General features: G+C 48.1%; 1 protein-coding gene across 2 annotated transcripts in view; it reads left to right on the forward strand.

Moving 5' to 3' along the window:
- Positions 1–14042, forward strand: part of ITGA9 (integrin subunit alpha 9) — a 354859-nt gene extending 340817 nt beyond the window's left edge. For both annotated transcript variants that reach the window (XM_036868321.1, XM_036868320.1), the window contains one exon: positions 9600–14042. In XM_036868321.1, the coding sequence (XP_036724216.1) occupies positions 9600–9698 (99 nt within the window). In that variant the 3' untranslated portion in view covers positions 9699–14042. The remainder of the gene's footprint in view (positions 1–9599) is intronic.
- Positions 14043–14373: the final 331 nt, after the last annotated feature.

A 14373-nucleotide genomic window follows, 5' to 3' on the forward strand; every position in this document is an offset into this window, starting at 1 on the left:
TGCCCATTTTCCTGTATATTTACCAGGAGCGGATATTACCTTTTTTGAAAAACTTGCCCATTTGTTGTTTGTTTAATCTGCGTGGCCAGATAGAGTCTTAATTCTCCCTTTTCTCCAACTCTAACTCCTTCCTGCCAAGACGGCTGGTCTGGGGGTGGAGAACAAAGCCAGCTCAGTGTTTGGGATCTGAAGACAGTAAGGGCTTTGGGGGGGATGTGTGTGTTTGTGTGTGTGAGAGAGAGAGATACTTCCTCTGCCTTTGTACGGACATATCAGAAGAGAGGGGGCACCGTCCTCCACGGCTGGGTGCACGGGACCAGACAGGGACACAGAGTGGGGAGCAGGGTGGCTGTGTCCCACCCCCTCCCTCTGGGCCCCCCACTTGGCTCTGCCACTCAGGAGTGTCCCCTCTCCTGAGCACACCCTCCCACCTCCTTCCAACTGCCATCTGCTTCGCTTTGCTTCTGCTGTGTTTCTTTAAAGAATGTGGTGTGTCAGGAGGGGGTGTCATGGGGTGGCCAGCACCCTGAGGCCACCCAGCTGTGTGTGATCCAAAGAGCCAGGACCCTAGAAGGCAGACATCACCCTCTGCCATGGACTGGCCATGAAAGCAGAGTGGTGGCGGTCGAGGGGCCTTAACCAGACAAGGTCATCTTAACTGCTGGAGGAAGGAAGGGTCTAGAACAGCTCTGAGAAAGCTGGCGAGTGATGCCGTCAAAACTTCTAGCCACAGACACAGACTGATCAGCCCCCTCTGAGTCCCAATCCTACAAGCCTGGGAGAGAGAATCTGACTGGCTCAGCTCGAGTCAAATGTCTACAACTGTGGCAAGAGGCCAGGAGGTGGCAGAGAGAGAATCTGACCAGCCTGGGCTGGGTCACGTGTCTTCCACATCCAGACAGCTAAGCCCAGCGCAGGAGAAAGATGCAGTGTGGAGGTTTGGGGAGGCTAGGTAGGGGTGGGGATGGGGGCTAATCTTAGAAGGAAACTAGGCAGATACCCTAAAGGCTTTCGCTCCAGCAGGGTTTCACGGTTGTCAGTGGTGCTATTGCCTACGTTACAGTCTTTTATATGGTACTGGGTAGCTATGGCCGCACAACAAATTGCCACCAAATTGAGTTCCCTTCTGCCTAACAAATGTATGGGTCAGGAATTCAGGAAGGGTTTGGCTGGGTGATTCTTCTGCTCCAAATGACACTGAGTGGTGTCACACAAGGGCATTCACCTAGTGGCTAGGCTGGTCTGCTTCACTTCACAGGACAATTTTATTCACATGCCTGGCACCTTGGGTGGAGATGGCTGGAAGGCCGGACTCTGCCAGGCCCCTCCCTCTCTCCGTGTAGATTCAGGGCCTCTACATGTGGCCCTTCCAGCAGAGTGTGCTGACGTTTTACGTGGTGGCTTCAGCTCTGGGAGAGCATGGTGAGAGCTGCTAGTCCTCTGAAAGGCTGGCCCAGAACTGGCATGGCATCATCCTGCTGTACTCTGTTTGTCAAAGCAGTCACGTGCCAGCCTAGAGTCAAGGAACAGGAAAGAGACTCTGCCTCCCAATGGGAGGAGTAGCGAAGAATTAGTGGCCATCTTTTGTCTATCACATACATGATATTCAGAAATATGGGCAAAATCTTAATCTTTTCTGTAAAACTCACTATGGCAAAGGTTGATTAGCCTAACTGGAAGTTTTGTTGTTCTGAAGTAGATGAAACCTCATCTCTCTTCCATCGTGTCATAGATAAAATTATGAATGAGCTCCTTGGAGGAAAAAAAAGTAAACCTCGGTGCAGGGTTCATGAACGCACTCAACATTCAGAGTGGGTAGTCTGTTCAGGCACAGCGACAGTGTAGTAAGGAGCTCGGCAGAGGGAGTTTCTTTAGGAAAAATATTTTTCTCCTGAAGGACTAACTAAATAGAATGACTTTATAGGACACTGAAAAGGGCAAATGAAATGTAGGATTATTCTGAAGACCTACATATTCCTAAAACTTCAACTGCAGACCTCTTTTGTTTTTTATTTATTTTATTGAAGTATAGTTGATTTACAATGTTGTGTTAATTTCTGCTATACAGCAAAGTGATTCAGTTATACACATACATACACTCTTTTTCATATTCTTTTCCATTATGGTTTATCACGGGATATTGAATATAGTTCCCTGTGCTATACAGTAGGACCTTGTTGTTTATTCATCCTATATATAATAGTTTACATCTGCTAATCCCAAACTCTCCCAATCCATCCCTCCCCCATCCCCCTCCCCATTGGCAACCACAAGTCTGTTCTCTATGTCTGTGAGTCAACTACAGACCTCTTGTCGACTTGGATTCCTATGTCTATAACCTAAGAAACATGCATTATGTATAGAGGTGTAATATATTGACAATTCAGTGCACAGAAATCTGTTGATTAATGGGCCTAATATTTGAGTTAGATGGGAGGTCTAACTGCTTCTGGCTTATTACCATATTTCACATATCATTCCCTCCAATCCTTTCAAGGGGAAAGTCACTGCATGGTACCCAGTTGCCACTGCTGATGAGTAAACACTTCACTAGAGCCTTTGAAGACAGGTGGGCAATGTTCAAGTTCTCCTTCCTTTCTAGAACCACGTCTCTTAAAGTTCCCTTTGGTGTAGCTCCTGACACTGCTACCTATGGTTGCTTGCCATTGCCTTGAGCTCATGAGCCCAAAATGGTTGTTCCCCAAAATGTACAAGGATGGTGGCGTGGTATCAAAAACAGAACAAGGCAGCTGGCCCAGTGCGGATGGATTTTCTGTGCCCTGCAGGCCTGCGGGTCAGCACGCTTTACACTTGTGAGCTGGCCGGTACCTTCACTCAGCAAACAGATCCCTGCGAAGTGGCCGGCTCGGGGTGAAGGGACAGAGGTGATAAGCAGCAAGAGCCCTCACTCCATCGTAAAGACTGGGGAAAGCAGTTAAGTGACCGAGGCTGAGCCAAGCACATCCTGAGGGGTAAGCAGCACTTGGCCAGGCAAAGAGCCTGTGCCACACCTCCTACATGTCACCGTGGTGCCACCAACATGCCCATCATCCCCTGTTTATCTGAAACAGAAACCCCTTATAGGGTCAGCAAATACCTTCTCCAGAGCCGAACTCCAGGCTCCCTGCCTAGTGCTCAGCCTCCTTCTCTCCTCCAGGGCCTTCCAGAGGGTCGGCCGGTGGCACATCAGGCGCTGTCTCATGCTTGGCCGCAGCAGGTCCTGGCTCCGGTGCAAAATCCACAGCGAGGGCCCCGAGCTAACCAGACCCTTCTTCACATTCTGAAATGGATCCTAATCAGCCTTCCCAGAGCCGAGCTGTTAGCAGACACTGGGAGCCATAATTTAAACTTTCTGTGCGAGGATTACAGTAGCCTGCCAAGCCACCGTGCAGGAAGAAAACTTTGAAATAGGAAACTCTTTTAAGGGAGAAAAATCCAAATGAGTCCCTTCTCCTTTTGTTTGGCTCCTGTTTGGGTTTGAAATGGCCTGGGCCCTGTGCCTCTTCAAGACAATCGTAAAGGCCTGCTTATAGGAGGAATTTCATTATTCAGAGGGTATATGTGACTTGCACCTTTAAAAAGTGCCTTCAACTCATCAAGCCAGCCTTTGAGTCAAGTGGTGAGAGAGTGGAGATGCTGGGATGTTTTTCCTTCAAGAGGAAAAGCCTCATTTAGGGCCCCAGGCTTCTCTCTCCCTCTCTCTCCCCCTCTCCTTGCTCCCTTGTACAGTTTGCCAAAACACGCAGGCCACCACTCAGTGAAGGAGAAAACTCTGCATCCTCCTCTACTGCTTTCAGCCCAGGAACCTTTCCCTTCTCTCCTGTTGGCCCCTTTTGCCAATGAGATGGCCTGGAGCAAAGGGCAGTGCCGTGGCCTGGCCAGCCCCATGACCAGCCTCTTCCCAAAAGGCCCAGGACCTGCCAGCTCTGCCTTCTCACAAGTGGTATAGAGGTGGGCTGTGCAGTGGGTTTGCCACCGTCCTTCAGAAGGACTGTCTCGAACCCTCTGTCATCTGGGCCTGTTCCAAGAGCCTGCTGCTCCAGAGCTGGCTTTGGGCTCCTGGTTTTCATTTAAGAGCATTCCTGCTGACCTCAAGCAGAAATACTTGGAAAAATAAATCTGTGAAATGGCCCAGCGGATGGCTAGGTTTGGCAGCCCCTCCAGGGGTCATTGGGGTTATCACCTGCCCTCCAGCTGGGCTGTGAGAACCCATCCTTGTTTCTCCTGCAGAGAAAATGAAAATGCACAGACATACAGCACACACACACACCCTTCGCACTGTCTCAATTAAGACCATGTGCCAGAGACACTCAGTAGGGACTTATTTATGTTTGGAAGTAAATATTGGGCTGATGTTGCACTGTTGACATCTCGAGACAGAGACATGCTATGTAAATAGTCAAGGAACTTGAAAGGACCCATAAACATGAGGCTCTGAGTTAGTCCAAAGAAGGAGTGTGTCCAAGGCCCTTGGAATAGCTGCCCAGGAGGCAATCCAAAAGCCAGGGAGGAGGGGGTGGGCATCTCCCCAGAGACCAGAGGCCATGGGGTTGTGCGGCCGCCCTTCACTCACCCCGAACTGGGCTGGGAAGGAGGAGGCTGGTGCTGCAGGCTGTGGACCCCAGAACCCAGTCATTCTCACTTATTCCTGGGCCCCAGGCCCCTCTCAGAATCTTCCTAATTAGGGCCATTCAGGGGAAACCTGCTGTTTCCCTAGGAGTTTTCTGGCAGCTTTTTTGACACAAGTTTATATCAGAAAGTTGTGTGAATCTGTCAGGAGGGCTGAGGGAGCTGCCCTGTGGGGCCGCAGCTCCCCCTCAGGAGCAGCACAGACAAGAAGCCAGAAAACCCCTGCTCCCTCAGCTTGCAGGGGAGCCAAGTTTGGCTGGAGTCTCTCTTCCTGTAGGGTTTTCATGAGTGTTCCCTCCGCTACAGACAGCAGTTATTTACAGAGCCTTTTGCCCCTCAAGTGGCAAAGCAAGCCCTGGAAGGATCCAGAAAAAGTGCAGGAAAACACATACTCCACTGGACTGGGATTGAGTGAGGGGCTGCTGAGGGTCCGGCTTAACTGATCACGGCCCATTTCCCGGCACCCTCAGTGTGGGCTCAGCTGACTGGGAAAATGTAGGTTTGCCCAGCATCTCTCCAAGGTTTTCCCCAAAGTAACCATGAGTACTAGTGACGGTGAGAGTGTAGGCCTGCTGCAGGAGAGAAATGTATTTGAAGTCTTGAGTTATCTTAGTGTTTAAGAGTTTTAGACTCCTCTATACTTTATAACATATCCATACTTTAATATAAAAATTGGAAATTTAGTTTTCCCAAAACTCTTTGAGAAAAAATGATACCAGGCGAGGACTCTGTGCCCTGTGCCTCCTGCGTGTGAGGACTGGATACACAGCTGTATGGCCCATAGGCTGCAGTCCCGAGTTTGCTTTGGGGACCAACATAAAAAGCTTTCATTGTGTTTCAGAGCTAGAAGAGGTCTGAGAATGCCGTCGCTCTCTTGGGCAGAGACAAAGACACTGAGGTTCAGAGCCAGGAAATGACCTGCCCTGTGGCCAAGCGTGAGCAGTACTCAGAACTCCAGGCTCCCCATGCGGCACCTCTCCTGTCCAACCCTTCAGAGTAGGTCCTATGGCACTGGGCAGGCCTGGCATGACACAGTTGTTTGGGGAACCCTGGCTTGGTAAACTCAGAGCCTGGGCTTTGGGTTCTATATCAAAAGCCAAAACCGGGCTCTAAACAACAGCACGAAGGTGATATTCTCTTTTTCTGAAATGGAATTCGTTTGATCACGTAAGAAACAATATTAATTTGACAGAACCACCTCTAGACTATATGGCACCTCTGTGCAAACGAGTAAACAGCGCCCCTTCCTCCAGAAGCTTTACTTCCATCTGTCAGAAAATTCAGAAAATCTACTGATTTTGTTAGAAAAAGACACCCGACTGCCATCTGCTGGAAAATAGTTGTCATAAGTTTACACGTCCATGATCTCTCTGATATGAGTGGCACCCTCCCCCCTTATATGCAGTGCACAGCCTGCGCTACTGTACCCGGCACTCCCTAGTCATGAGAGTGATCTGTGTTTTAAGAAATGGTCATGGGCTCCAAAGAAGAAGGACAGACACCAGTGGCAGCTCCAAGCTTCCATCTAAAGATGAGACTACACACAGGTTATGTTGGGAACAGGGCTCTGGATACCCTGCCGCACTGGAGTGGGGTGGAGAGTTTGCAAGGCTGTTTCTAAGAGAAGCTCTACGGTTACTGCCAGCAGGGGTAGAATTTTCAAGACTAATGCTGAGGGACTTCCCTGGCGGTACAGTGGTTAAGACTCCGAGCTACCAATGTAGGGGGCCTGGGTTCGATCCCTGGTCAGGGAACTAGATCCCACGTGCATGCTGCAGCTAAGAGTTTGCATGCCACAACTAAGGAGCCAGTGAGCCACAACTAAGGAGCCTGCCTGCCGCAACTAAGACCTGGTGCAACCAAATTAATTAATTAAATTAAAAAAAAAAAGACTAATGCTGACACCATACCACTTGAGACAGAAGAGCTTGCTTTTGGATGCCTACAGGAGATGATATGCCATCACTTTGTTGGTAACAAGTATGACACACATAAACATGAGCACAGGAGAGCCTCCTGTGAGAGTTGGGCCAGGCACTCTAAATCCTTGCTAGATTGCACACGCTGTATCAAATCCTTACGCCAGCAAAGCTGTGAGAAGGTGAGCCGACTCTCGTCCTCCTTAGAGATGAACAAGAAAAGTCTGTTCAGCAGGACAAGGCACAGTGATGCTCTTTCCATCTAGAGCCCTGTCAGGCTGCCCCTCTGCCACCCTTCCTGTGGGTGTTGATTCATTCAGTAAGTCAGGCAAAAAAATATGGAGTTCTGTATCAGTTAACTCTTGCTATGTAACAAACCAAAGTTTAGGGACTTAAGAACAACCACCATCTACATAGGTTGCAATTCTGAGGGTTGGACTGAGCTTAACAGGGCGGTCCTCCTGTCTCAGCAGGGCTCAAACCTACACCTGCAAGCAGTTGGGGGCTGGCGAGTCTAAGAGGACCTCAGCTGGGTGGACTCATCTTTCAGCAGCGAGACCAAACTCATTCACTCGGAAGCCAGGCAGGGTTCTGAGAAAGCAAGTGGAAGTGTGCAAGGCCTTTGAGGCCTAAGTATGGAACTGACAGGGCATCACCTCCCATGCACCCAACCGTCATAGCAAGTCACGACTCAGATTCAGGGTGTGGAAAATAGACTCCGTCTCCTGATAGGACTTGCTGCAAAGCCACGGTACAGGACATGGATACAGGGGCATTTTTGCAACTTATCACTGGCACTAAGTAGCGGTGAGATGCTGAGCTCTGGGGATAAAAAGCACAAATCCGTAGGAGTCCTAAGACAAATGTGAAAGATGATAAGAGAGCAGACAGTTAAAGCTCTGCTTGATTGGTGCCACATTAGAGATATGTTACTTCTCTAGAGTTAAAGTGAGTAACTGGAGATCACTGAAACATCACACTATCCTCAGGTAGAGTCATATGCTAAAGAATCTTATTCTCATGTTATATCCAGCCTTCTTTCTATGATTATGTTCTCCTCAGCTCAGAAGGTGCACATGACACATTCGCCCTGTCAACCACATCTTTATCTTTCAAGAATGAGATTTCAAGCAGTAACTTCTGAGTTAGACATTTCCATGAAGTCTTGGGTCGCTTTCCTGGCCTCCCTTGGGTATGCTTTGAGGATGACAACAACGACCTTTTTCTAATTATCCAGAACATTCAAGCCAAGCCTCCTTTCCACATCCCTTGCAGAAGGGAGAAGGTGGTAGAGATTTAATGAGAGAAAAGTATATAGGGGTGTCATAAAGTAGGGTTCTGACAGATGTGGTCTGATGCTGGGAGGACATATCCAAGGAACTCAATGTCTGTCTGTGAAACGGGCCTTGAGGATCGAAGCTCAGAGCACAAGACCCTTGCCAGCTGTTCTGTGGAAGCTTCCACTCCCTCCCAGCCATCAGACTGCTCTCAAAGGGAACTCTCAGGACTCCCTTGGCAATGTGGGTGGAGGTGACCAGCGCTGTCTTGGCAGCTCTCTTGACAGTTCTCATTTTCACCTGGGCCAGTAAGCCCCTTTCAAGGAGTAGGAAGATGGTGCAGTGAGACTGTGGATGCTTGGTTCATGGTGAAGGAGTGTGAGGAAAGATGCACAAAGGAGTTAGATGTGCCCCCAAGCCTGGGTTTGCTTGACAATTTGTTTAGGGCAGGTTTTGTATATGCATCCCCCATTGGCAGCAGATTGCAGAGATTATTAGTCTCAAGGGTTTTCAAATATGACTATGGAAAGTATACACCAGTGACAGTGTGGTACCACAGACCTGCAGCACAGCCTCCCAGCGGTGAGCCAAGTGTGCATGTCTGTTTCAATTCCCCTATTCAAGAGGATCGAAACAAGGATTTGAGGGCAAGTCATTTATTTGGAAGATAATCTCAGGAAACAGTAATAGGGGACCAGGGAAGAGAGGGCAGGGAAGGAAGCTAATAAAGGATGTGTTATCAAGCTGGTTACCACTGCGGGAAAGTTCCACGCGGAGCGTGCACCTCAGGGTTTCACACCCAAGGAGAGAGGGAGCTGGGGTATTTGTACACCAACTCCAATCAGTCATGTTTAAGGGCAGATGCAGGAGGATGTCTGATCTCAGAAACAGAGGCCACTAATGCTAGGGAGCACAGGACAAGAGATACCAGGTCTTCCTGAGCTTGGGAGAAAAGGTCAGCTTTGGGCTACAAAAAGTTACTTTTATATGGCAGTAGTGCCTATGCTGACTATGTGAAAAGAAATGGAAATTCATCTTACCCTGTATGAAAAGCCATAGACATCGGAAGGAAAGGTCTTTTCAGAACTAAGCTAAAAGAAACTGCCATCGTGGCTCAGGAGGAGTTGCCAGTTTTAGGGGGGTACACACTGCCAGCTGTGTGCACGGCAGCTCAGCAGCTCACGAGGGTCACAGATTTGAGCGAAAGATCTAGAGGACAGCAAGATAGGATGCAGACCTGCAGATACTTTAAAACTCCTATTGTATGAGAGCAGTACTTATCAAATTATTCTGCAATGGCTAATCTCTCTCAGGATATTAATAGATTTATCAAAAGCCAGATAAGCTTGGGAAGTATCAAGTCCCTGACTTTCTTAATCCTTTCCTAAAAGGTTGATTTGATCCTTTACTGTTCTACTGTACATTACGAATCTCTTAAAGAAAGAGTGTATCGTTTCCAAACTTATTTGACCGTGGAATCTGTTTTACTCCCAAACAACCTATGAATAGCTCAATAACTAGTTTTCCCCAGCATACAGTTTGGGAAACACTCCACCAGAAGCACATTACAAGGAACAAACAACTTATCATAAGAAAGCTTGCAGGAAGTCCATGCATTTTGAAAAGTGGTTCCACATAATGCTTTTTCTAAATCAGCCCAATCTGAGGAGTTGTGAGCATAGATCATGCCTCCTCCAGGTCCAGGTGGCTTGGGAATCAAAACAGTTGATTCCCCAGCATCTCTAACCTGGCCTCTCCTCTTTCTGCCTTTCAGATGGGCTTCTTTCGCAGAAGGTACAAAGAAATTATTGAAGCTGAGAAGAACCGTAAAGAGAATGAAGACAGTTGGGACTGGGTCCAGAAGAACCAGTGACCTGCCACCCCAACCCACCCCGGTCATGTGGCCCAGTGGTTCGCCTGTCTTCCTGATCTTTGTATCTTCCATATTTGGAAGAAAGAATCTTCTCCAGATTTTTCGGAGGCCCCACGATGCTGTTCTCGTCCTCGTTCTCTCAAGCCCAGGTGCCAACCTGAGGCAGTCACTTCGGCCAGGTCACCTGACTGGAACCACCACCACTTCCTTTTCCAGCTGAACTCGGAACTTTGGAAAGCCGGCTGCAGAGCCAGGCGATATTTATGGATGCAACATGCGTGGTCAACCCTCAGGGGAAAACTGTTACCTAAAAGTATTTTTATAAATATAAGCCTTTTATACTGATTATGTCTTTATATTTGTATCGATGTTTTATTATTTCTATTAAATGGTTATATAGTTCACTCAAGCACTGATATCTGGCCTGAAATCTTGGAAATACTTGTATATTCATACAAATGTTAAAGGATAAAGATCTTACTGTACTTTGGAACTTGCTGTTAAAGAAGACTCTCAGATGAAATCATCTGAAGAAACCTCACGTGATGAATCCACCCAGCGGGTGGTGCTGTATATCAGCTGTGGTCTGGGGCTGAGCCCGAAGGCATCTCACATCTCTGTTGCCTGGAGTCAAGTGTGGAATAATGTGCTAAAGAACCAAGAGGGTTTTTTCATCTGTACCGTTCATTGGAAGATTCCCAGCAGGAATTTGGATGGAAAAACCTGATTCTTGAGGTCTGTTCTGCATCACCTTATAGAGCAGACATTTCACCCTCCTTCCACTTAAATTAAGACATGAAAGCTTGGAGCAATGCCATTTCATCACTGGTAAACCTCAGAATGGCATCTCATCCTGGACATCGTGCATCAGAGTCCGCACACCACCGGGACTGAATTGGTGCCCACCAAGCAGAGACTTGTGTCTGAGTGCTGTGATGTGTTATCTTTTCATGTTAATTTGAGTCCAGAGGTCTCCATTGTCCCCGTCACTCGTGCTGTCCCAGCTAATGGTAATTGCAGTGTCCTTCCCAGAGATGACCATTCAACCTGTCCTTATTTTTTTTAATCATGTCTTAGGTGGAGTTCTTAAGAAGTGGACCCTGAGACAAGGATTTTCATGCAGTAACTTATTAAGGAAGTATCCCCAGGGCACACCAGTAAGGACACGAGGGAAGCAGGACACGGAAGGGGAGGAAGACAGGTAAGGGAGCCATTTCAGGGCAGGTCCTGTGCAGGGGGTCTTCAGCCTGATCCTGCAGGGGGGGCTCTGGAGGGTAAGTTATGCCTCAGAGTTGTCCCAGCCTGGGGCAAGGGAGCTGAGCTTTCATAGTCTTGTACCCAGGGGAGATGTAAACTTTCTGCTTTCACTTCCTGCCAGCAAAATAGCCCCAGTAGCTCAGGAGCGGTCCTCAAAAAGAGGGCTGCACCCCCAACCTGGGAAGCGCACAGAAATAATGCAAAAGAAATGATGCAAAGGGATCTGGGCATAGCACTGACGTCCTCGCCTATCCCCTGTACAGGTGAATGCTGAGTTATGGCCTTCGCTATCCAAGCTCTCTGTTTGACAGTGTTTATTACCAGACGCACAGTGCTGTTCAGGTTTGAGTGCAGTGTGAGTCTCTGAAAGGGCAAGGTGGTGACAGATGTAGCAAGCTCAACACCATGCCTGGCCCGTAGTGAACATTCAATAACCATGAGCAGCCCTGGCTGCTGGAAAACCATCTGGTACAGGGGAAAACGTGCCTAAGAGCAGGGTCTGACAGAGTCCTTAGTCACTTATCACAGCCTGCTCAAGCCCCGGGTACAAACAGATGGCATCAGATGAGAATGAAACAAGAAACAAGACCAGGCATCTTTCTCATAGGGCCTTGTTGACTGGGAGCTAAGATGTGCGGGGGCCTGTGAGTATTGTTGAAAAGACACAGAACTCAACTTCAGGGGAGACAGGTTTTTCCAGACACATAGTTGGCTAATGCTTGCAAAGATATCTAAAGTTTTGGCAAAATTATGAGGGTGCTGAGCGGTTGCAAACCTGGCAGGGAGCACACGTGTCTTTTCGTTTCTTACGCAGTTGACTCTGACACAGGAAGATACAGAATTCATCATGCTCCCCTTCCAGTTCTCACTCAGGGTTCACCTCTGACAGATGTGTATGGGGCCCCTGCTGTGCGTCAGACCCTGTGCTAAGTGCCGGGGGTTCCCCAGTGAACACCACCCCACATTTTGCCCCAGGGGAGGCAGATCTTCCCACAGTGGCGCTCAGAGCGTGAATTCCTTTACGAGACCTCATCTGCAGCCTTCCTTGGACGGACTTCTGCTTGTTGTTTCATGTTGTCCTTTAATAAATCATTTAGGATTCTTAGGTGGTAGGCCTGGGACAGCTCCATCAGCGGCTTTGGCCAAATGCACAAATAGCCACAGCCAGCCTCCTGCAAGGGGTGCAGACGCATGGGAGACAGTGTAGCAGGATAACTGGCGGGCACACGGTTCTGCCAGCCAGAGGGGAAAGCCTCACCGGGGGAGGGGCAGTCTCCATAGCCAGTCTCAGAGCTGGGATCCATGTGCTTCTGGGTGCTTCTGAGTGGTAGGCACACGAGTGGTCACATACCCAGGAGATTACTAAGACTAAATAGGGCAGTTTTTAAGAAAATCTCGCTTGGCCTCCACTGGAGGAAATACTGGCAGCCCCTCTGGAACCTGTCTGGGGAGGATGGTACATCTGCTTATCTCCTGATGCTGAGTAGGCGGGGCAGCAGGGACTGGGGAGCTGACCATTTAGCACAGAGATAGAGAGGGGAAGTTGAGCAGGTTGTCAGTGCTCTCAGCTTGGCCAATTCACCAGCTCCATCCAGTTCAGAAGCCCTCAGTAGGCTCTCGGGGGAAGCAGACAGGATGGGTTGGTGTGTCTTTGTTCCTTCTCCAGAGGGTTCTTTTAAAATTCCACAGTGCCTTCCAATTTCCATCTTTCCTGCTTCTGTGGGTTCACTGTGGAATGCTATCTGATGTTCTCTTGCACAGCATTATTTAAGTCTGCTTCAGCTTTTTGGTTGTGTATTCACTAGGGTTATAATCAACTGTCAGAAGGATTGAGGTGCTTTTTAAATATGAAGAAAGGACCTTTGTAGAAATTAAGTGAAATAAGGCTCCCTTTTCAAAAATGATTCACCTATGCTCAGTTTACATGGGACTCAGGAGTTTGGAACATCGCCTAAGTGAGCCCTAGACCTGTCGCAGAGAAGAGGCCATGAGGTTCAGGAACGAGGGGACACTGGCAGGAGTGAGTGGGTCCAGTGGCTTTACGGTGACTGACAGGCACACGGCCAGAATCACTTGCTACTGAGGTCACTGAGGCTTTCTCAGTCAATTCTTCAGGAAACTTCCATCAGCATTCTGAAGTTGGGTAAGCTTTGTAGAAAATCTGATGGAAAGTCCTCCTTCACCAAATCATATGCAACCTTCAGCCCTGGAGCCAGAGGCAAGGAGGTTCAAAACAAAACCAGCGGGCCTCCTGGAAACATCTGGGACCTGTTTTCAATGTGGATGTGTAGCAGATCCCTTAGGTGGTTGTGATGGGTGCTGATATGCTACCTGTGGAACCGTAGCAATGTCATTTTTAAAAAAGGTTATTCTACTTTTACTTTTGGATAAGGCATCATGGCAGGGCAACACAGTTACACTCCGGTTACGTGTAAAACCTACACCTGATGAAACCTGCACCTAATTCAGACTTCCCGAAATGTAGAGGCAAAGCAAAGGATTGGTATTTGGGGGAAATGGCCTTTTAGCAGATAAAAGGCAGAAAACGAGCGTCCCTTAGAAATGCTCCAAGTATGCGGTGTTTTAGTCCATGTGTTGTTTTGCTATATAGAGCAAGAATATACACAATGGAGAATATGTTCTGAAGCAAAGAATGGCTGAAGGGTTAGGATACAAAGGCAGTAGGGCCAAAATGAACCTTCTAGAATGTTTTCTGATTTTCAGCATGTGAGGGGGATAATGAACAAATGTCCCACGTGATGCAATGCTTTGTAGCACGATCTAGATTTCAGACTGTGTTAAGGTTTTTTCAAATTCTAATGTGCACGGTGTGACCAGCAGAGTAAGTTTAAAAGCTTTAAGAGTGTGATTAATTGCATGGCAGGCACCCACGCTAACTTCACTTCCAGAACTTGATTGATGCATCCATGTACGTTTCCGTTGAGGAATTTCAGTGGGAGGGGTGTTCCTCTTCACAAAGTCACATGTATTCAAGTCTGTGCAGTCACTTCTAATTCACTTGCACTGTTTGGGAAATGCAGGTTTACAAAAGTACGTGTTTGGAATTAAAAAAATGGCTACAAATGATTTGGGAGTTCAGTCTGTAATTTCTTTTGCTACTGAAGAACTTGAGCCTTTTTAGGCTGTTAAAGATGGGGTTTCGGTGTAATACAACATGAGCATTTAAAGAGTCCATGCAGGTTCATCTAATTGCACATAAAGAACCCACTCAATGTGTCCGAACTGTCCCTAGTCTTTGGCCTCCATTCCATGGTCACCACCTTCTCTGTGCATCACCCACCTGCCCAGGGCCACACCTGGGACCTTGGTCTTAGGATGAATGTGCCCAAATTAAATGCGGCTGATTCCTCGTTTTTAGTAGACTGCTTCCTCATGTGTCCTCCAGTCATGAAGCATT

Source organism: Balaenoptera musculus, chromosome 11, assembly GCF_009873245.2.
Source record: "Balaenoptera musculus isolate JJ_BM4_2016_0621 chromosome 11, mBalMus1.pri.v3, whole genome shotgun sequence".
In the NCBI taxonomy this organism is placed as follows: Eukaryota; Metazoa; Chordata; class Mammalia; order Artiodactyla; family Balaenopteridae; genus Balaenoptera; species Balaenoptera musculus.